Source organism: Agelaius phoeniceus, chromosome 3 (assembly GCF_051311805.1).
Source record: "Agelaius phoeniceus isolate bAgePho1 chromosome 3, bAgePho1.hap1, whole genome shotgun sequence".
Classification (NCBI taxonomy): domain Eukaryota; kingdom Metazoa; phylum Chordata; class Aves; order Passeriformes; family Icteridae; genus Agelaius; species Agelaius phoeniceus.
The window spans coordinates 8,030,367-8,052,462 of record NC_135267.1 but is presented as its reverse complement, the minus strand read 5'-3'; the positions used below and the strand labels follow the sequence as shown (position 1 = coordinate 8,052,462).

Below are 22,096 nucleotides of genomic sequence, written 5' to 3'. Positions count from 1 at the left end.
TGTCAACAACTTTGTCAGTGAACAAAACAGTGACATCTTACAGATGGTTTTTGACTTCACATTTTGCAAGTTCAAATTCAAAAAATGCAATAATATTAATAGCTTCAAGGTTACTACCAGAGCACTTCTTTCTTACCACCTTTCAAAGTAAAGCTACACCAACTGTAGTCCCCTCCTGCCATGCTGACAAAGGCTTGATGAGATAGAGAAGCATCTCCTCTACACATTTTCAATCACCCTTTTTAGACTGTGCCCCAGCTCTAAAATTAAGAGAGCAAATAAGGCTGCTAACAGGTAGTAGCCTCATGTGGGCAAACTTCTAATTTTATGTTAGTTGAAAACAAGTTTTAAATAGTTGTTATGAAACTACAATTTATGTTAAATACACCTTTTTTATATACTGAGAAGCTAAGACTGACCAGACACAAGAATCAACATTCTTGCTTTCTCCAACAGATAATAAAGAAATTAAGCATCCACTACCTTCACCATTAGACTTCTTTTACCATCTGTATTCTTTCACAAGTGACTGTATTGCAGGAACCAGTGCAGAACCAGGCTAATAAGATGTATTCCTGCTATTGGAATGACACTCTGCCTTAATGAAAATGAGGATTAAGGCTACAAGAATCCAGTGCCAGTTGCTCCAACACAAACTCCAATGTCCTTGCAACAAAGGCTGACACCAAGTGGCTGCTCCCCAGGGCAGCAGCTGCTGCACCACTCCTGAAGCCAGATGCTTACTGAGCACAGAGAACAGGCTCAGCCAGCCCAACACAAATAAAAATCAAAACACAAAGCAGACATCAGGACCAAGAGCCAATGTTATAAAAACAATACAGGTCTACCCCATGACACTCCTGATGTTACTCAGAAGTGTTTAGTCAGGAACTGCAGGATTCAATTAGACTTGTGTTTATCATAATTTCTAGACAATCTTCAAATCTATCTGTGTTTTCCTGTATTTCTTTTTTTGAATTAATGCTGCAGAGGAATCAGGGGCTTTTCAACCTGCTACTATTAAAGTAAATTTTTTAAGTAGGTTATTTCAATACACATCAAGTGACTCATAAATGGCTGAAGAATCTTCCTGCAGACTTTTACTCTGTCCATTATCTGCATTTTAATTAGAGCAATACAGTGCTACAGACCGGCCTAGCAGGCAGCACACTTTGCAACATTACCTATAATTTTATGTTTAGCAATTGCTACTGCTCTACTTCCTTGGTATATATATACCCAAGACTTAAATTTAGGAATATTTGTAACTTTCAAAATAAATCCTTCATTTAAATTGATCCTATTTTCCTTCCACAGTTCTGTCAGAAAGAACAACCTCTAATCTGAACTATTTTAAAAAATTTTAGTACTATTTCTGTAACATGCTAACTTAGAAAAAGAGAAAAGAGTGTTGGCAACTGCAATCTTTTTGTATTTTCTCCAAAACAGGTATACCATTCGTGCTTCCATTTATTGAAAAAGTCAGTCCAATGGCTTGTACTATACTACCATCTTCTGAATAAACCTGTACACTCACCTTGTTTTCCTGTGTAACAAGTATACTTGCACCCCCTGGCTTCAATGGCACTTCTTCCATTGCTCCAAACACATCAGTCTCAACAGAGAATGTCAGCTCTAAACCCAGATCACTGATATCATTATCTAAAATCCACTGCAAGTTCTTTGCATACTCTGGATCAATAGATGCTACATCCTGATAATTTACAGGTATGCCTAGGAAAAAAAAAACAAACAAAGAGACAAAACTGCTCAAATAAATAGGAAAAGTAAAAAGGATTCTAACTTAATACATGGTAGAAGATTGCCCTCTAGAGAGAAACCAGAATAATGCAGTAATAGCAAAAGAGAAAAAGGGATGCACTGTTGCTATCTACAGCAGAACTGTGCACACTGTATTTTTAAAATACTACAGAATCAAGTTTCCTCTGTATGTTTTTCCTCCTAGTGAAGCACATGACATACCACTCTGGAAAAACCAATTTGCACCATTTTAGCTCACTAATGGATTTCAGTAAAAGCATCTACCCGTTCTGAACACAAAACGTTAAATGTTTCCTACAAAGTCTTAAAGTTCTCTACCTAAATTTTAGCAATGCAAATACCAGATTTCTCTGTAATATTATCTTTTCCCTCAGAGCACTATTTAGGGGGTGAGGGGGAGACAACCTTCCTATACCCAGAAAACTATTACTCTTCAGTGTTCTTCTCTATAATCGTATTTGAAATGACATCTATGATACAGTTTAAAATTATTATTTTAGGAATTTTACATTTCAAACTGAACTTGCAAGTAATTTAGAAGCATTAAAAGGAGAGTTGCTAGAAGTCTGACTTTTACCAGGAACAGAAAGTGCCTATTTACAAACCCCTCCACAGGCATGGCACTCAAGCACATTTGAGAAAATGGGCCCAGAAAAAAGTGACCCTAGGATATGCAAGAGAGCCACCCTCTTCACAAGAAAGCAGACCTCCATTATTTTAACTCTGGCATGATAGATACTTCAGGGCTACCAAGACAGATACAATATCTGTGAAAAGGGACAGGGGGTGAGGGTAGCAGTAGGTTTAGGGAAAAGCAAGTTATTGGGAAGTACTGTCCTTGCTTCACCATCTTCCATGCACTGTGCAGTGTCATAAGGGTGCCCATTAGGAGAAGCCTTAGCACACTATGGATTGTTGTGGGATCTCAGCACATCGTTCCCGATGTCCAGAGATGCCAGGAGAACCCTTGGGGGTCTCGAAAACCCTGGAATGTTGCCAAGAGTGCTTGGTGGCTTGATTTTGATCCATCCACAGAAGTAACAAGAGTCTGAGGACAAGAGAATCACTTTAGAGTAAAAGGTGTAAAAGAGACACATTTAGAGGGTGAGATATAGACTTTAAGGTTTTTGGTACAGGGGGGTTATGGAGACAAGATGGAGAGATCGGGGCGTGTCTTGTCCTTCTTCTTTCTTCTTCTTGTCCTCCATCTCCTGTGATGATGTTGGCACTTAGAGATTGGTTTCTAGTGAAGGTGCACTTGCCAACATGGGCGAAAAGCATTGGGAAATAAAGGTAAATATTGTATACGTAGGTTTTAGTATAAAAAGACATGACCGCCCCGTGGGTGGTCAGAGAGTGCCTGTGACTGCCTGCAGATCAGACCTCTGTTGGGCAGACAGAAAATTTTTGTAGATAAGAAATAATAAACAACCTGAAGACCGAAAGCTGAAGAGTCCAGACTCGTCCTTTGCATCGCGCCCACCAAAGAACCACCCTACCCGTGTCGGGGCAGAGACAGACAGCCGAACCCGACATTTGGCGTCCCTGGGTGGGCACCCCGTGGGCACCGGCACCGGTGGGCACCCGGCAGCGACCCGGGAGCAGCTCGGCAGCGACCGGCGATCCAGCAGCATCCAGCAGCCTTCGCTGAGCCACGGTGAGCTCTGCTGTGCACCACTTGCACAGGGACAGCCTTGAAGCACCGAGTGGGCAGCTCCCGAGTTGGACTCATTCCCAGGAGAGCCTGATAACTCCTTGGGAAAACAGCCAGAAAGCAGCCAGGAGACTCTGAAAACGCAGCAGCCGCAGAAAACATCGCACTCCACCTCAGCCGAAGAAAGTTCGTAGCAGAACAGCCCGGATCGGAATCGGAAAGGTGCCTCCGGATCCATCTCCTGTGACCTGCAGGCCAGAGACCAGGAGCCTCCGGACTGCTCTGACGACAGGAATTCGGTGAGAAGGTCAAGAATTAAGAACATGGGGGGTACACTTTCCCAGGAACAAATAGAAATTCTGTCCGACCTACAGGGCGTGGCAGACACACACACTAAGGGGATCCCAAAGAAAAAGCTTAGAGAATTATTGCTGTGGGTGCGGTGTAATTACCCGTACTCCGAAACAAGGTTGTTATTTGAAGTAGGCTTTTGGCAAGAAGTTAACAGACACCTATATTTTCTAGCCATCAATGAGGATAAAACAGCCTTAAAGTTGCTGTCCTCAGCAAGAATTATGTTAGAGGCGACCTCAACTCAATTTAGGGGGTCAGCCAGGCAACAAGTTGTTGCAGGTCCCAGAGGGGCGGAGGGAGCAGAGCAAGGTTCCAAGCAGAAATTGGCTCTGATCTCAATTAGCCCGGGGGAAAAGGTGCCCGAGAAAAGGGTACAAGGGGAAATGTCATTGCCCTCAGTCCCACCATCCCGAAAACCCAAGGGAACCCTAAAGCACCCTGAAACCACAGAGAGTGCAGGGATTTCAGACTCCGACTCAGACACTGATGATACCATTCCTCTTCCTGATGAAATAAAGTTTTCTCCCAGCGACATCGAGGAGACAGGCCACCCTTCCGGAGTGTACTGTCCCGATTCGCAGGAATCAGGGGGGGAGGAGGTGGAAAACGTGGCGGAGTCGGGGAGGGGGGTTCAAAGGGAACAAGCGGGGAGGGGGGATGCGCTCTCTCGCGGCAGGCGCGGGGGCGCGGAAGCGGCGGCGGCCGGCGGGGGGGGCGGGGAGGCAATGGGAGACACGGGTTTCCATGCGACTCTTGCGAGCGCAACGCCGAAAGCGACAGTCGCCTTTGGAGCGGTGCCAAAGACGCGCGGGTCGAGCAAGGCTCAGGGAGTGGCCGGGGAGAGCTCTCAAACCGGCGCGGGAGCGTCAGACACGGGCAGCAAGGACGGAGCAGCTGCAGAGCTCCGGAGAGCTGCTGTGAAGGGACGCAGGAGACGCGCGGTGGTGACGTCAGACCCGGAAGTCTGGACCCGGAGATCGGCTCGAATCGCAGCGAGAAAGGGGGCACCCGCGGGGAGGGGGCTGCGCGCTTCGGCGGGGGGTGTGGATACAGCGTCAGAGGAGGAGGAGAGAGGGGCAGGAACAGACGATAGGGAGGAGACTTCGGAGGTGGAGCGGGACGGAGACAGTGACGTCAGTACAGGGGAGGCAGGGGGCGTCCCCGAAGGCACGCATGCGCAGGAAGTGCCGGCGGAGCGAGGTCGGGGGTGGGTCCGATCCTCTGTGACGTCTGGGGCGAAAAGGAGGGGCCACACTCGGGGTTCGACATCCCGGGGCTCCATCCCCTCTCCGAGACCGATGCCTCTAGCCTCAATCCCTATGGTTCAAACCCCTTCCACTCAAAAGAAACGCTCAAGTACTCAACCCTCAATGCCAGCTCAGTCAGTCAGCCGAAACAAAATGTTTGGGAAACATTAGCCCAGGCAGCAAATTTAGAAAGTATCTGCCTGACACATTCGAAACCAGGGAAACCATTCACGGCATGCATGGTTGGGTTGCCAGTGGGCGAATGGCCAATTCCAGGGCATCCTCCAATGGAGATTTCACAGGTCATCAAAGATCCTGTGAATGAATGGTGTGCGTGGACACATCTTTTACCTGTGGCTTCTACTGAACCGCAGGAATTGGAAATTTTTGGGTCCACAACAATGGAGCTATGCATGAAATTTGAAAATTCGAATGTGTCAAGGACGAACAATAGCATTGATGTCACACCAAATCATGAATATTATAGAAATGCATCAGCTTGGTGTAATCACACTGTGACGACAGCCAAAGGATCAATCCAGGTCCCAGTGCAATTGCCACGTGGGTTGTTTTTAATTTGTGGGGACAGAATTTGGCACGGCATTCCTGCAAATGCCAAAGGAGGTCCATGCAGCATTGGGAGGATTTCAATGTTGTCACCAGATTTAAAAGTGTTGAGAGAACAAAAACACAAAGAGAAAAGGTCCTTGCAACATTACAGTGCAGACTGTGATGATGAAGTATACACCTGGGACAAGGCAAGGAGAATTGCAGCAGCAATTTTCTCACCTCAGACAGCATCGGGGGTGGCCTTGACTCAACTGGACCACATGGGTTGTTGGTTGAGCAAGCATGCTCAATCAGTTTCTCTTGCTTTGAGTGACATGTTAAAAGATATAAGCAGTGTGAGAGAGGCAACTCTTCAAAATAGGGCAGCAATCGATTATCTATTGCTCGCTCATGGACATGGATGTGAAGAGTTTGAGGGGATGTGCTGCATGAATCTCTCAGATCATTCGAGATCAATTCATGAAAGCATTCAAAATATAAAAGACAGTATAAAGAAACTAGGCGAGATCACTGGGTCATGGATTGATGATGTGGCGGGATTTTTTGATCTTTCTCCCTTATGGAGAGGGTTTTTAAAAATGGGATTTTATATTTTAATAATACTCTTAGTCCTCATGCTCATCGTCCCATGCATCTTTATGTGTGTGAGACGTGTCATGAGTCAAGTTGCCAAAGAAGTCTTCTTGGTGCAAACAGAAGGGGGAGATGTGGGATCTCAGCACATCGTTCCCGATGTCCAGAGATGCCAGGAGAACCCTTGGGGGTCTCGAAAACCCTGGAATGTTGCCAAGAGTGCTTGGTGGCTTGATTTTGATCCATCCACAGAAGTAACAAGAGTCTGAGGACAAGAGAATCACTTTAGAGTAAAAGGTGTAAAAGAGACACATTTAGAGGGTGAGATATAGACTTTAAGGTTTTTGGTACAGGGGGGTTATGGAGACAAGATGGAGAGATCGGGGCGTGTCTTGTCCTTCTTCTTTCTTCTTCTTGTCCTCCATCTCCTGTGATGATGTTGGCACTTAGAGATTGGTTTCTAGTGAAGGTGCACTTGCCAACATGGGCGAAAAGCATTGGGAAATAAAGGTAAATATTGTATACGTAGGTTTTAGTATAAAAAGACATGACCGCCCCGTGGGTGGTCAGAGAGTGCCTGTGACTGCCTGCAGATCAGACCTCTGTTGGGCAGACAGAAAATTTTTGTAGATAAGAAATAATAAACAACCTGAAGACCGAAAGCTGAAGAGTCCAGACTCGTCCTTTGCATCGCGCCCACCAAAGAACCACCCTACCCGTGTCGGGGCAGAGACAGACAGCCGAACCCGACAGATTGTGGATACAGTACCCCAGAGAAACACAAAATTCAAAGGTTAGCAGCCACTGCAAAACATCCAAGTGTAAAAAATGTTACAGTATTTCCCTGGAAGAGCTGACAAGCAGTGCAATGGTGTGTACACAGCTGTAAGGCCTTGTTTTTCAAATAAAATCAACATGCCAGTTAAGGAGAAAGATAACTTACTAATTAAATATCACTGCCACCTCTCTCAAAATAAAAAAGCTAACAGCTGTCTAGTAGTTTCCAGAGGACTTTCACTTTTGCTAACTAGCAAGCATTTGATACATGTAATGTAGAAATAATGATGTCTCTGAGGGATATGTGCAAAATGTGGGAAAAGAAGACTGAAAGTAGGAATTGGAGGCTCCTTTAGAGAAGAAACTCAACACGTGTTATGATGAGAGTACACTCATAGTCAGCATGTTGGGAGACCAAAGCACTAAGCTCAGTCATTTGGTTGGCAGATATTTTACCAATGAATAGACTCAAGCAGGCAGCTATAAAAAAATTCCACCAGATTTATAATGAAAAATTTGAATCCCAGAAAATACTATGTATCTATCTTTCTCTTGTATACCCTTGAGGCCCCTGCCCCTTTGAAGAGAAGTCTATCTTAGTATAATTGTGAGAAGCAGGTATGTTCTGTGCAACACAGAACTTCCAAGAGATACAGGTAAGTTCTGAGACAAGATTATTAATTATTCAAGATTTAAAGCCTCCAGTTCAAAATACACTGAGCCAGAAATGAATTTTCACTTTTGTTTATGCCATTTCAAGGACTACTTTCTACTAAAGAGTAGAATGCAAGAGTAGATAGGAAGTTAAGAATGTATATGCTGTCTTTGTAAGCTGAAGGTAGAGATTAACAGGAAATTAACCATATCTGTAAAGAAATACAAAATAACTAGAAAACAGCACTAGAGAAACCATCTGCTCCTCCCCAGTTTAAGCACAAGGCTGATAGATAAGAAGTGTGAGAAAAGTAAACCTAAGAGGTCTTACTAATTTCTGACTATTTCTCGCTGTACTACATCTGGAATAGAGTGCAGCCTTAATAAACATGCAGACCTATGGACACTGTTTGGTTTCACAGCACACACACAAAAACAATCATGCACACTACATACCTAATACCTTATAAAGCACATTTGTTGTGTGTTAGCTGAGTCATCAGCTATATGTTAATGATCTTTCCTCACCTACCAGATGTTGTTGCAGGAAGATCCCAACTCACCACAGTGGAAAAAGGTAATGCACCCACCTGAGCCTCAAAGAAATGTATGAACATTTGTTCATACAGGTTTCAGCTTCTAATTAAGTCACTTCCACATCATGTCTATTGGCTAAAAAGAGGAGTTCCTCTCTGAAAGAGATTCACAGTGCTCCTCAGACACAGAAGGGCTTAGCACACAACTGGTGGTTTCAGTGCCATCAGCAGATGGGTATACTTTCACTACAGAAAATAAGGATCTCAGTGCAAGGTGAAAAACCAAAGGAATGAAAATAGTCTTAGACTGCAAGAGAATTCATACTCCTTTATTTAAGGCCTGACAAGAAGCTAAAGGGAATTTCTATGTCTATAACCAGATAACTTGTATTTGACATGAACAAGAGCTAGCAAAAATAAAACAAATATTCTCAGGAGCACTCACTGCTGAGCAACTCTGATTCCTTAAACAAGAAGATAGGAGATGTGCAAAGTTCATGGAAAAGGCCTTGGAAAGGTTTAAATAAATCACAGTGATTGAGGCAGAAAAAGCAACTACTTTGAGAAGTGGAGGCATAATTTTTCCAGTTCTTTGTCTCTGATAAGTAATAAGAAGTGATAAAGAATTGTGAGCATTTTGACCTTAAACAAGTTTAATGTGTATAAACCTCTAGAAGGTTCCAGGATGCCTGTAAAACAGAATATTGGAATGACAAGACCTTACTAAGACCAGTTAGACCTTATTAACAGAGACTAATGACTTAATGACTGCTGCTGAGTTTGCAATACTTATTCTAGCAAAGTGAAAAAAAAAAAAAAAGAAAGAAGTAAGTAATAGGCCATCTTGTCAATTCAGAAATCAGCAATCAAGCATATCATCACAAGCCAAAACCAGTAAGGAACCCAAAATCACTAGCAGCCATTTCCAAAAGAGGTGACAAGAACAACACTTCACTATTCTCAAGGTAACACTGAACAACAGAAAAATAAGATTTTCTTTTTTGTGAATATCTCACAAGGAAATTAGCCTGTGAGTGTTATTCACAGCAATGAAAGCAGCATGGCCAGCAGGTCAAAGGCAGTGATTGTGCCCTTCTACCTCACACTCATGAGACCCCATCTGGAGTACTGCAGCCAGCTCTGGGGCCCCAGCATAAGGACATAGACCTGTCAGAGCAATTCCAGATGAGGCTACAATGATGATCAGATGGCCAGAGCACCTCTCCTGTGAAGTCTGAAGCCTGAGACAGTTGGACTTTTTTCAGCCTGGAGAAGAGAAAGCTCCAGGGAGACCTTCAAGCACTCTTCCAGTACCAGAAGGCAACCTACAAAAGAGCTGGAGAGGGACTTTTTACAGGCAAGCAGTGACAGGACATGGGGGAAGGGTTTAAATCTGAAAGACAGTAAGTTTAAATTAGATATTAGGAAGAATTTCTTTACTGTGAGGGTGATGAAGCACTGGAACAGGCTGCCCAGAGAAGCTGTGGATGCCCCATTCCTGGAAGTGTTTCAAGACCAAGCTACACAGGGGTTTGAGCAACCTGGTCTAGAGGAAGGTGTCCCTGCCCAAGGTATCTAAGATCCCTTCAAACCCAAATCATTCATGATTTTTCTACTCACTCTTGATGTCAGAGGCCAAGGTTTAAATCAGCACCAAACTGTGCAATGATACCTCTACTTTGGAACCACTTTCCTGTGTGAAGATCAGTGACTAGGGGAGCCTGAGGAAGCATTGCCAGCATGGTGCTGCAGATTGGCTGCGCTCCACTGGCTCTTGCCCAGCATAGTCACTCTCACAGAAAGCAACACTGAGGGAGAAGAGTAAAATATGCTCCCCTGTGAAGAAGATCTTGATACAGGATGACTGATAAGATGACTGAGCCTGCACCTTCAATGAACTGCAAGTGCTCTCTGAACACTTCCAGGGAAGATAAACAGCAAACCTGAGGTTAAGAGTTAATCTGTCCAGGACTCAGGATAGATCACAGGAAGACTGCAGGTAGACAACACGATGACAAAAACCATCAAGCTATCTTATACTTCCAAATATTAGTGATTAAACACCAAGGAAATTCTGCATGCAACAGCAAATAAATGTATGTACTTGGAGGAGTTACAAGAATGCACAGGGAATCACATCTTCTTTCAAGAGAAGTTTTTTCATGACAATGCAGAAGAGGGGCATCTTGTTCAGCAATCAAGAGGCACAAAGGTTCTTAAAGAAGAGCAGAGAAAAGCCCTAGAGCACAGATACCACCAGCTAACAGAGGTTATCCTACTAGAAAAGTTATATTTCTATAAAAACGTCTGTCCAATCCTCTTGAATGCTACAGTAAAAGCATATCAATTAACTTCTCTCATTAAGGAGACAGGATGAACCTGCATTAGTTCTGACACCCTGTTTTGGGAAATAAGTAGTATTTGTTGGAATAGGTAGAGAGGTTTTCAACAGTAGGGCTTCTCCTTTTTAGAAACCATTGCAAAAGTGAAAAACTTCAGACATGATCAATAATGCCCAATGGCTTTTTGCCAGAGCTCACAAACATTCTCAACTTTGTCTATCTGAAGTTAACTAGGGAACAATTATTTTTATTTCTCCAGAATGACACTATGCAGAAGAGAAAATGAACTTCACAATTGTGATGCAAAGAATTGCTGTGACTCTGATGTACATAAAAGACTACCTAGACACTAATTTCTAAGGCTTTTTCATTTTTAACGCACACAAAAATAAAAAAGGAAAAAGTGTACTACTCAGCCAACTGTTATGACTAAGAAGCAGGATTTTAATAAAACCATACCAAGAATATGTTTGTAGAATGACCTTGTGAAGTAGATGTTCACCAGCTGCCTGTGATTCAGAGCCAGCCCCAGGATCTGGCCTGCAAAACGGAAGTAGTTCAAATGATCTGGATTTACAGAAGAGTTGCTGTTTGGCTGGAATGTTGTTCCTACAAAACAAAAATATTATCATGTTCCATTACTTTTTTTTTAATTAAGATTTTATTTATCAAATACTCTAAGCATCTGAAAACACTGCAAGAGTTTTTTCTTGGAGTTTTGAAAGTCTGTTTGGGGTTTTTCACTTACTCAAAAAAGATGTCAGAAAGAAATGTCTTAGAATGTAACATCTTATTACACTGATACTGCTTAGCCATTCTCCAAAGCACTGCTCTAAAATAATTATCATCAACAAAAAGGTAATTACCAACTGCTAAATTTGGTCCTCCATCTTACTGTATTGCTATACACATGTTTTACTCACTCTAATGGGCTTGGTTTCTGTCAACTTGTGAACATGCTCAAAGGAAGGATGAGAATATATCTACTTCCTCTCATTTGTCTCCAGCAGGCAGGAGACAGTTCAGTCCAGGCCTCCTTGGAGAAGACTACTTCAAACAGGCAGACCTGAACCTCTCCTTTTAGGTTTCATGAAATAATCTGTGCCTCTACACAGATTTTTTGGATTATAGAAATGCTTTTATAAAAAATGACACCCTAAACTTAGGAAAGAAAAGAAAAAAAAAAAAGGGCAGAGACATACCATCAGCTGACTGGGTAAATAAGGCATAATCTGGGTTAACTATTTCACTGGATAAGATATCAAACCATTCACGCACCACACCCTGTCCCTGCATGTCAAGAGAATAAATCATATTAGTACACAAAACTTTCACTCAATAGTTATGCTGAGTAACACATTTCTTTTTAAGTAATTTTAAAGTAGGCTTTAGCTCAAAACCACACTTGTGAATGAGAGTTAATATTTCCATATGAAAATGCCATAAAAACATAAAAGTTCCATGCACTTTTACCCACCATTCCTTCTTCTCCATGAAATCTCACAGCAATCCCCTGCTTTAATTTTGCACAGTTTGCTTTAGACACAACTTCACAGCTACTCCTAAAAATAGAATCTAAATACAAAATACCAATTAATTTTTTCATTTTCATTCATCACCTTTCAAAGACACACTAATTCCATTTAGAACACAATACCTCTGTGAACCAAAAGTATGTCATTTTCATTGACAGGCCTGTGCACCATGTCTGAATCCGGCTGCCCGGCGTGCAGATGTTCATAGAACCATTCACAGCGATCTTTAAATGGCTACAAAACAAGGTGCAAACCATATTACACACATGCATTCCCCTGAATAATTCCTCTCCCCTAAGCAAACGGTTATGCATAGTTCTCAATTAATTTTTGAGATGTACAGAGTCACCCCAGCATGCTATACAGTATTTTGGGAAGAAGAAAGGACTGGATGTGCACTTGAGTGCTTGCAGAAAGACTGGACCACCAGCTATCCAGAAATAGCTATTTAAGTTTTCCACAGAAGAGAAAAATAGCACAAAACTCCTTACAGGTTAGGGGAGAGCATGAAGGAACTTAGATAAGAAATAAGTCATTGGCTTCTGTAAAACTACTGATAATCAACCGCAGCTGAGCACAGAAGCACAAGTGATATGAACCAGCCCTATTTGCAGTAAGGTTCACTGGCAATATAAAACAGCCCAGAGGAACCAGAAACCTTACAAAGCAATTCCTAGGTGAGAAGTTTCTAAGTTGTTTGACTCAGTGTTTATATTGACATTTTGCAACTCTTTTGAGACAGATATGACACAAGTATGGCCTTTCTCATCCCCTGCAATTCACAGCAGGTACATGAGTTGATCTAACAAACAGGAAATCAGTTCTCGGGGTCTCCGCATTACTCATAGGTACTGAGTTTCACAAACACACATTTCAATGAAAGACTGAATAAACAATACGCCTACACCATGTCCCAAAAATAAAACTGCATTAATAAAAGCAATTTATCTTTAAAAATAAAAGCACAGTATGGTTCACATCTTAGGAAATAAAGCTCTTGGAACAGACAACAAGACAACATGGTGTTTCATTAAAGGAGCTACCACTAACTACAACCAAATCAAGTAATAGTGATGTATTTATCCTCTGGTTTGTCTCAAAATAAAAGTCATTTAGGGGAAAGTAAAGCATTTTAAAGTTCAATCTATTAGATGTGCACAAGTAGATTTACAAAGAGAAATTTCACTCTTGAACTGAAAGTTGGACTTGTAAGACACATCCAGCATTGGTTATCTCAAATGGACTCACCCATGTATTTTAGAGAATTATGAATACAGAAATCTGGCTGCCATGTCTGTTTAATATGATCTTTCCACATTATAGATTCAGAAGCACTGGAGGCCATGTTTAGTTCTTTCCTCCTTCCCAAATGGAAATTCTTTAAATATTATTTTTTTTTAAAAATGCTTTGTATATTCACAGAAGTTGTAACTAAGCACCTCCTGACATTTACCTGAGCTTTTATGATGTGCATAAATCTGGACATTAGTTCAGGACACTCCAGAAGAAAATGAAAGTGATCAAAAATTATTTTGGGATTTCTGAAAGAAAAATAGGTTAGAAACCTGTTAGAGATTTAATAATAATGCTTCACCATGCAAAAAGCCTACATAAAGAAACAATGCAATTAACCGTATAGACAAGATAATGAGATTCTTCTATTTTATCACTTTTTTCTAACTCTTGTTCCCAAACAACTTATACTACCTCATCTCTTAAACATGGGAGGATTAGAAGCAGCTCCCCACACCGAAGGAAGGTTATAAACCTGTCAGTCCCAGAGAAACTCTGGAAACAGCCAACTGTACAAAGAGGGTTTAGACTCCCTTAAGTCATCACACATTTGAGGAAGAATCAAAGTTTTCATCGACCTTAAAAGGGAAGGCCTTATTTGGAACAAATATAAGGAAAGAATCCATTCATCAAATTATTCTGTTGCTCTGTGAAATAGAGTTTGTTCACAAATCTTACAAATAGATCACTTAAATACGCAGAAGAGTTCATTTACGTCTGAGCTCTGAATCATTAATCTACACTGTTGAGTTCAGCAAGACCATTAAACTGCATATTGTTCATATATCACAGCAACAATCTAAAAATACATCTCAGCAAGAAGAAAAAAATGAATTATTGCTGGGGAGGAACAGAGGGGTGGACTACAAGGTCCATATTTGTTGAAGCTTACCGGTTAACAAAACACTTAAGGACATCATCGTGTTTACAAACAAATTCTATAAAACGAGGTGATGTCATCCTGTTCAAAAATCATAAGATGTTTTTGGTTAGTGCAATCGAAACTAATTTGAATTACATAAATTGTTGGGTTTTTTTTAAATAAATACTACACAAATAGAAACCGATGCTGTTTAATTAGTCATCATGAACCTAAATATTCAACAGCATTAAGATCTCATAACGAACTAATAGAAAAGGCAAAAATGTCAATAACCAATCATCTTCCAGAACATCCACAGAGAACTATGCCCCAATAATAAATAAATAAACAAATATTACTGGCCAATTTGAAAGTTTTTATTCAACTCAGTTTGGCAGAGAAAGAAAAACCCTTATTGTGATTAGGAATAATCAAGAGTTGACATGTAGTAGGACCCTTGCTTCCAGATTCCTCAGGGAGCTTGTAATACCATCATACTTGCCTAATCTTCTAGTCATAAATATAATCCATAAAAGTCATAAATATAATCCATAACAATCTTGGACTAGGACCTCAGTTACAAGTGGTCGCACTTGTTTCCTTTTTAAACCAGACCTCAATGATGTTAGGCTTACCTAAGCTGAACTGCATGTTCCACACAAAACTACATGTTTGTCAACCTGGGACAGGATTCCAAGTGAGCATTACTTTGAGACTGAACTCTCCTTGTTATATATCATATAGGCAAGTAAGTTTTGCCCCAGCCATCATTTTCATACACAAAGATAACCCTTTTTTTTTTTTCTGAGCTTATAGCTCTTCTTGTTGGATAATCACATTAAATTCAGGGTTAATTCAGCAAATATTCAGCAAATACAGCTAAGCTTCAAAATATCAAAATCCTACTATCTACAAGTATACTACATGATTACCAAGAGCCATTAGACATTCAAAACAAAATGTGCCCCAGTGCAGCTACATTCATAGGCAGCAGCACTATAGAAAACTTGCAGTGCCTTTAGAACCATTAAAAAAAAAAAAAGCATTCAAATAACTGAACTAGTGAAAGCACTAAACAGCAAAGCCTTGACTGTCACTAATACAATGTGGTCAGTATCAACATTTTTCCAAGAATGTATGTATGATTTTAAAATGGTAATAGTTTGGGTAAGAAAAATGAATTGTCTCCTTACCCCTGAGGCATCTGACAGGAGCAGCACATATAGAAGGCCTGAATGACAGCACTTAGCCTGTTTGCTGTCATGGAGATAACATCCTGACAATCAGCACAAGCTTCCTGCTTCCCAGCAACATCATATGTTTTTAACTCAACAGCATCAGTGGACAGCTCTTTCCTTCCCTCAGCTCCTGCAGTGGCAAAAGAAGGCGCAGAAGTAGCATCTTGGTGATCTGGTCCTTTTTGCTTCAATAAAATAGAAGTAATGTTGGCAGAGTCCCTTTTGTTTTTCATCAGCTCTGTGGCTATCAGAACAAGCCATTCATCCAGAGAATGCCAGAGCAGTTCCAGCGGCTGCAATAAACACATGAAAAAACAGACAAAAAGAAACATGCTGACATCAGATAATATTAATAATGTGATAATCCCCTTAAGGAAAATAAATATCATGCACATTTTAAAAGCTTTAAGTGATCCTTTAGAGGTCATGTTAGAGATAAGAGGCAAATACTCATAAAAAGTTCTGCACTTGTAGCCAAACAGCACAAAGAGAAAATTTCACATAGAAGAAAAATCAAGCAGAAGATAGAAGAAAGAAAAACTCATTTAGAAAGAACTACAGAAGAACTATATCACAAAGTTTGGCTTCACACAGGACACTATTGCCTAACCACTGCAGCCAAGCAGGGAAACAGGAACACACAGTTTCTAGAGTAAGAGAGTGTCAGTTCTTTAGGAAAAACCGGGTCAAAGGAGCTTCCTCTACCAAGAAGATGGAGGAAATCCCAGACAACACCACACAGATTCAGGTTCATGTCTAGTAAGAATGTGCTTTATGCACAATGTGAGCTCATACAGCTCATTTTGATAGTATCTCAGATGATTCAGAGTAAGGGTCACTAACATCTAGCTTTACTAAATAGAAACAATATTGGCAGAATTCCATATCAAATTATAAGGCTATACATTTTATTTTACTTTAACAAAGACATGCTTTTTTTACTACCACCTGCTAAACCCCAATATAATTGAAATCCAGTACAATTCACCCATTACACATTTACTCTGAGTTGCAGGCCTACTACAGAGGTTAAGTAGGGATAACAGGGATAAGACCTGTTGCTTTCTCATGAGCATAGTAAAATCCACAAGGGCCCCTTAATGGTGTTTCACAAGCCCACAGTGTAGTGACCACAGGGATATGAATCCTACAGCGAGGTAATTGACTCAAGTACTTCATAGCATTCCAGAAGTAAGAGTGAACTTCTACATGGATTACTTTTTCCATATGTTACTGCTGCATCAAAGACAGAAAACATTCAAAGACTTAGCAAACACTGGGAGTTATGTTCTCATATTCTCAGGTTGCTTTTGAAAATAAAGAGCTGCTCACAGCATCTGTACCTGGAGCATCCATATCTGGAGCACTGTCAGTTGCACCTCATAGTTGACATGCTCTCAATACATAATAAATAACTTCTCATAAGAGCTCTGTATTAAAAGATTCTGCTGAAATTTACAATTCAAAAATTTACCACTATGCTTCCATTTTTTCCCAATAGAAGTGTGGGGGGAAGCCAGCCTGATCTCTAATACTGGTAGGCTTTGCTCAGTACTTTGTACGTGACTCACTTAATGCTTGTGCTCCTAGTGACCACACATTTCTCTAGATGGTGATCTGAATACCTGCAGCACAGGTAGCATTTTCTGCATAAATGTCTGCCATAAAGGATCAAGTTATCCTCCTCCCAAGACCCATCTGCCAGGCTTTTACCACAAAACATAACATAAAGAAACTTTCTAATGGCAAATAGGATTACTTGAATACACAGAAGAATTAAAATGCAGATGTACTCTCACCCCATAACTCAGGAGAAACTAGGTAGTTATTTACTAGAATACTAAAATCTAGGTTTTTTTCCCTCAAACTTGTCAATGTTTAGCTTGCCAGACACCATATTCCCCCACTATCTTGTGTTTCATCTTTTATTTCCAACAGATTTAGCATACCTTTCAGAACTTATCCACCCAATTTGTTTTTCCAAAGCTAGTTCTTCACAGCTCCTGATCATAAACTCATTTAAAAGTCTAGTCAAGCACAGCAGCTTAAACATTTCATATTCTTTCTTTTTAGTCCAACTTCAGGATATAAAACACTTCTAAATAGTGCCCATCACCTCTATACCCATGACTGTCAGCGTTTCATGTTGTCATCCATGACTGACCTTTTCAAGTGGCATATGGACCTATTCAATCAAACCACTAGCAATGTTTTTTTCAAGCTACTAGTCAGCATTCTTCAGTTAATTCTTACCATGAACCTCACATTAAACAAAGACCTCCACTTAAACTACAGTTGTCATATTTCACAGTGAAGAAAAGTTTCTCTAGAATTATATAGCTAAGTCTGATGGAGTACCAAGCTTTTACAGCTGCACACCTTACCTCCCAAATGCAAGAATTTACCTATGCAATGCCTTCCTCTTTACTCATCTAGAAAGCAAGACCAGTAACCAAATCCATATTCAAACTGCAAGACTGAAGCAAAATCTTTTGGCAGATGTCAGATAGCTTTTTAAGACACAGGGTGCAGGAGATCACTAATCCATGAAGTGACTTTGTCACAGCAGAGAAGTTACCTCAATTCTAGAAAAGAACAGTATCTGAAACAAGGAAAAAACATTAAGCACTTCCCAACCTTGTTCAATTACAGAGAAATTTTGCAGCAAGTTTCCCTAATGCGATCACACTGAACAGGAATTGGAAGAGCCATACGTGGAAAAGTAACAAGCGTAAACCTGGTAAGAATTACTACTCAGAGTTTCTCACTGGGAAGATCTCATTTGAGTTAGCAGCTTGTTTCAGGCTTGGGAGACAAAATTCAATGATTCTTTTGTATCTTTCAGGATCAGTATGAGAATGTGTTATCATTAGCTAGTGCTTCCACTTTAAAACATCTGGATATGCTGAATCCCATAGAGGGGATTCCACGAAAGCACAGACAGCCCTGTGATTTTCTTGACCTCATCAAGAAATAACATTCCCCTGTAGGCTCAGATCAAGAATATTCACATTTTTAATCCCTTCCCAGCTACATTACAGTGACAACTCTTCAAAATAGGTTCAATCAGTACATTGATACAGAAAAATTTAATGAAGCATTACAAAAAGTCAGGTCTTTTTTATCTCCTCCCAGAAGGTGAAAAAGACCATCAAAAGCACATTTTCAAAGAAAGGCCAAAAAAGCAGAAGGAAAGGTAGCACTAAGAGAAAACTGGAAGTCATCCAATTCACTCAGCACTATATCTAATCTCCTACTATCCAGTCTACTCTAAACTCAGGGAAGAACAGACTAAACCAACCACAACTGTAGATAAACTTAGCAGTGCCAGACTTGTGTGCCCATTCCCAAACAAAATTAAGTTCTCATCAGCACTTTTATATTTCTGAGTTTGAAATTTAAATCAACCTTTAAAATACCATGGACACAACAGTTACCCTATTGCAGGGTTGCCTCACTCATAAGACTTCTAAATAAATTACAATAATTGCAATAATAATTTTTTAAACATCCTGAAATTTTTGTTTTGTTAGGTAATGGAACAGTAGTATACATCTTGCTTATTTACTATAAACATACATGTTGTTTTCACACAAGTGTGAAAGAATTACTGATATTTTCTGGGACAAGTGTGGCAATTGTTTAATATAAGTCCACTGCACAAGACTTAAATGCACAGTAACTTAAGAAAATTCTTGTATCATGTGAAGTAATTTGGACATGCAGATAAGTGATTTTACTGATATACCACTTCCTTTGCAAATTGCAGTTGAATGTTCTTGTTTATTTCATACTGACTTCTGAAATTATGTAGAGTTGAAAAGCAGGAAACCTCCCTTTTTTCCTTTTTGGGCTAGGTAGCAGAATATCTTACTGGAGACAATTCTTGTATGAAGTGTGTTTAACATCTGCTTGTTATTTAATGTGGTATTCTTGGAACAATTGTCATGAAAACTGTTAGAAAGTGCTACCTTTAATAAAATAATTCTTGTGATTTGAGTACAGCTTTTAAAAAACAAAACAGATACTATTTTGTTTTTTAAAAACAGAATTCTGGTTAAACCCACATTATTGCCCTATTTTGATGAACAATTCCAAAGGATAATTATTACACTGCACACTGTACAATGCATTACATTTTGTACAGACTCATTACATTTTGTTCAGACTCAAGTACTAGTTTTATATTCATTATATAAATCAATTTGTTCTTAAAACTATTGTGCTACCAGAAGAACAAACACTTGTGCTTGCATGTTTTTTGTTTTTAACAGTCTACTCTTTTTCTTCCTTCCAAGAGAAGAAATTTAAACAAAAACTCAGATACTTCACTGAATAAACAGGAATAAAGAGTATCATCTTCCACAATCTTATCAATATAGCTCTGTCTTAAAACCCCTTAGAAGTAACCTGATGAACATATATCATCAAATAATTGCAGCAATTTCAAAATACTGTTTTCACAACACAGTGGAAGAAATGTAAAAGAAAGAAAAATCCTCAATTACTGGCATCTAAATTTCTTGGTATGAGCTGTGCTGTGTAAGAGTATGGAGTAAGATGGGATAAGAAAAATTACCCTGCAGTTCTTTTTTATTAGGTGCTGTGAAAAATATGGCTGTTGTATATCCAATGAAGACTGAGTGGCACACAAGAAACTGGGGCATCTTTACAAAAAGGCAATCTTTGACTTTCTACAGAGAGATTCATTAATAAACAAACATAAAAGTACCAAACACCTTCAGGAACTAAGCCTCTAAATGGCCACTACCAAATCATGTGTTTGAAAGCAGCAATAAATCAGTAACTTTGCAAGGGTAGTAGTGAGCTGATATGTTTCAAAGCACGTAATAAGAAAAACCAAGAACAACTGGGGAAAAGATTTCATGATCACAGTGAGAACAACAAACAGATCAAGAATTCAATTGTTTCCATTTGTCTTGTGAAGCTGGATAAAGCTTACTGATCAGCAGTCCATCTGTGTATCTCCAACTACCATTTTGAAATTACATTAATATAATCTATTATATTAATATCACTATATTTTGATATTACTATACTCTTAACAGAAGTAAAAACAAAATTTACCAAGGTTATCTGGGTAGCTAAACCTTCAACACCTAACAAACAATCTATTAAATGAGAAATAAACAGAAATCATAACATGAGATGTGCATCAGTGGCTAAATTAATTCATTCAGTGGGAAAAAAATACAGGAGAAGGAGGTAGGTTTAACTTAAAAAGGGAACATCAACCAAACTTACTTCCTGTTCATGAGATGTCTGATTAATGAATGCATGCTTTGTGAAATTCATCTCTTTAACGTCTATCTTCCTAACAACATCATATACTTTTCTGACCTTGAACACCTGACTTCTTGGAGTTTTATTTCCATTGTAGCCCATGTCATTTCCATTACTGGGAGAGGATGGGCCAATGCGAAAGACATGGCAAAATATCCTCACGATCCTTAAGAGACTCTTCATTTGAGCTTCATAATTACTTGACAAGCTGGGGGAAAAAAATGGCATGTTTAAGTTTCTTTTCCTAGATGAAACAATTTAGTATAATAAGGAGCAAGCAATGTCAGGCAGGGTCTGATACATATGCTGCAAAAAAACCCTAAGCTTCAAACCTTAGAAAATTCTAACTTTTATTTCCTGCACCAGCCCCAGAAGTCAAATGTAAGCATTATGATTTTACTAACATGTAGAGGTAACTTTAACTAGAAGTAAGAACAGCAAATTTCAGATCTTTCAAAATACTTCCTTTTTTTTTTTTTAATGCACTTCTTATGAACCCCTGGGAGGAAATCCAACTTCCTAAGGATCTCAGTGCATGAAGCAAACTGGGATATCCAGATGAAAATGTTTCTCAACCCAGAAAAGAAAGCATCCAACAGTAAAAGCCTACTGACTGATCAGATACGCTGCCACAGCCCACCCTCACCAGCTATTATTCTAGATGCCCATTAGCTACCTCAACCAGACAAGGGATCAGGATGGTAAGGACACCACTTTTCTATTCAAGAAAAATGTAATTTAAAAGATACTAAACAAAACCACTACTATGTGATTTATTTATCCAACAAATACACTAAAAGTTTTATGTCTCCTTAATTGAACCAGCAAACATTGAACTCTGTACCAAAACAGTGCAAAATATGAGATATTCATTACTTTATGCACAAGCAGAGCATTCTCCACCAAACTCAACTAGGTTTTCTTTCTTAAACCCCAAGAAGTAAGAATTCTTCTGTTTTGAATGCATAACAAACTACAAGAAATTAATTATTTTTCTATCAAAACCTACTAACTTTTAAATACTATAGAAGTGAGCACATACTCAGTTCTATCCTTAAAGTACTTGCAACTTAAAAGCATGCTTCCCAGACAGATCAGTAAACACCAGAAAATTGACATCTTATAGGGTGCTGTAAACATCTTTTGAAATTAAATCTGTTAATACACAAAGCTAAAACATAGCTAGTTGTAACAGCTAGCATAGCTTTATTATGATCTCATTCACCCAATGTCATCAGCAAAATACCTATTTGTTTTCAGCACTACATTTCAATGACTGTGAGTTACCTTTTAAAAGCAATGTACTAAGAATTCTACCAAACTACCATACAAAGCACAACTTTCTTGTGACAATTTATACTTTAACCTGGTAAGT

General features: G+C 39.6%; 1 protein-coding gene across 3 annotated transcripts in view; it reads right to left on the bottom strand.

The window, feature by feature from the left end:
• The window catches only part of HACE1 (HECT domain and ankyrin repeat containing E3 ubiquitin protein ligase 1), a 52,881-nt gene that overhangs the window by 10,538 nt on the left and 20,247 nt on the right, over positions 1-22,096 (bottom strand). For 2 of the 3 annotated variants that reach the window (XM_054629861.2, XM_054629863.2), the window contains 9 exons: positions 20,683-20,929; positions 15,373-15,710; positions 14,210-14,278; positions 13,478-13,565; positions 12,147-12,258; positions 11,967-12,064; positions 11,692-11,779; positions 10,949-11,098; positions 1,538-1,734 (listed from right to left, as the gene is read on the bottom strand). In XM_054629861.2, the coding sequence (XP_054485836.2) occupies positions 1,538-1,734; positions 10,949-11,098; positions 11,692-11,779; positions 11,967-12,064; positions 12,147-12,258; positions 13,478-13,565; positions 14,210-14,278; positions 15,373-15,710; positions 20,683-20,929 (1,387 nt within the window). The remainder of the gene's footprint in view (positions 1-1,537; positions 1,735-10,948; positions 11,099-11,691; positions 11,780-11,966; positions 12,065-12,146; positions 12,259-13,477; positions 13,566-14,209; positions 14,279-15,372; positions 15,711-20,682; positions 20,930-22,096) is intronic. The other variant, XM_054629862.2, reaches the window with a different exon arrangement.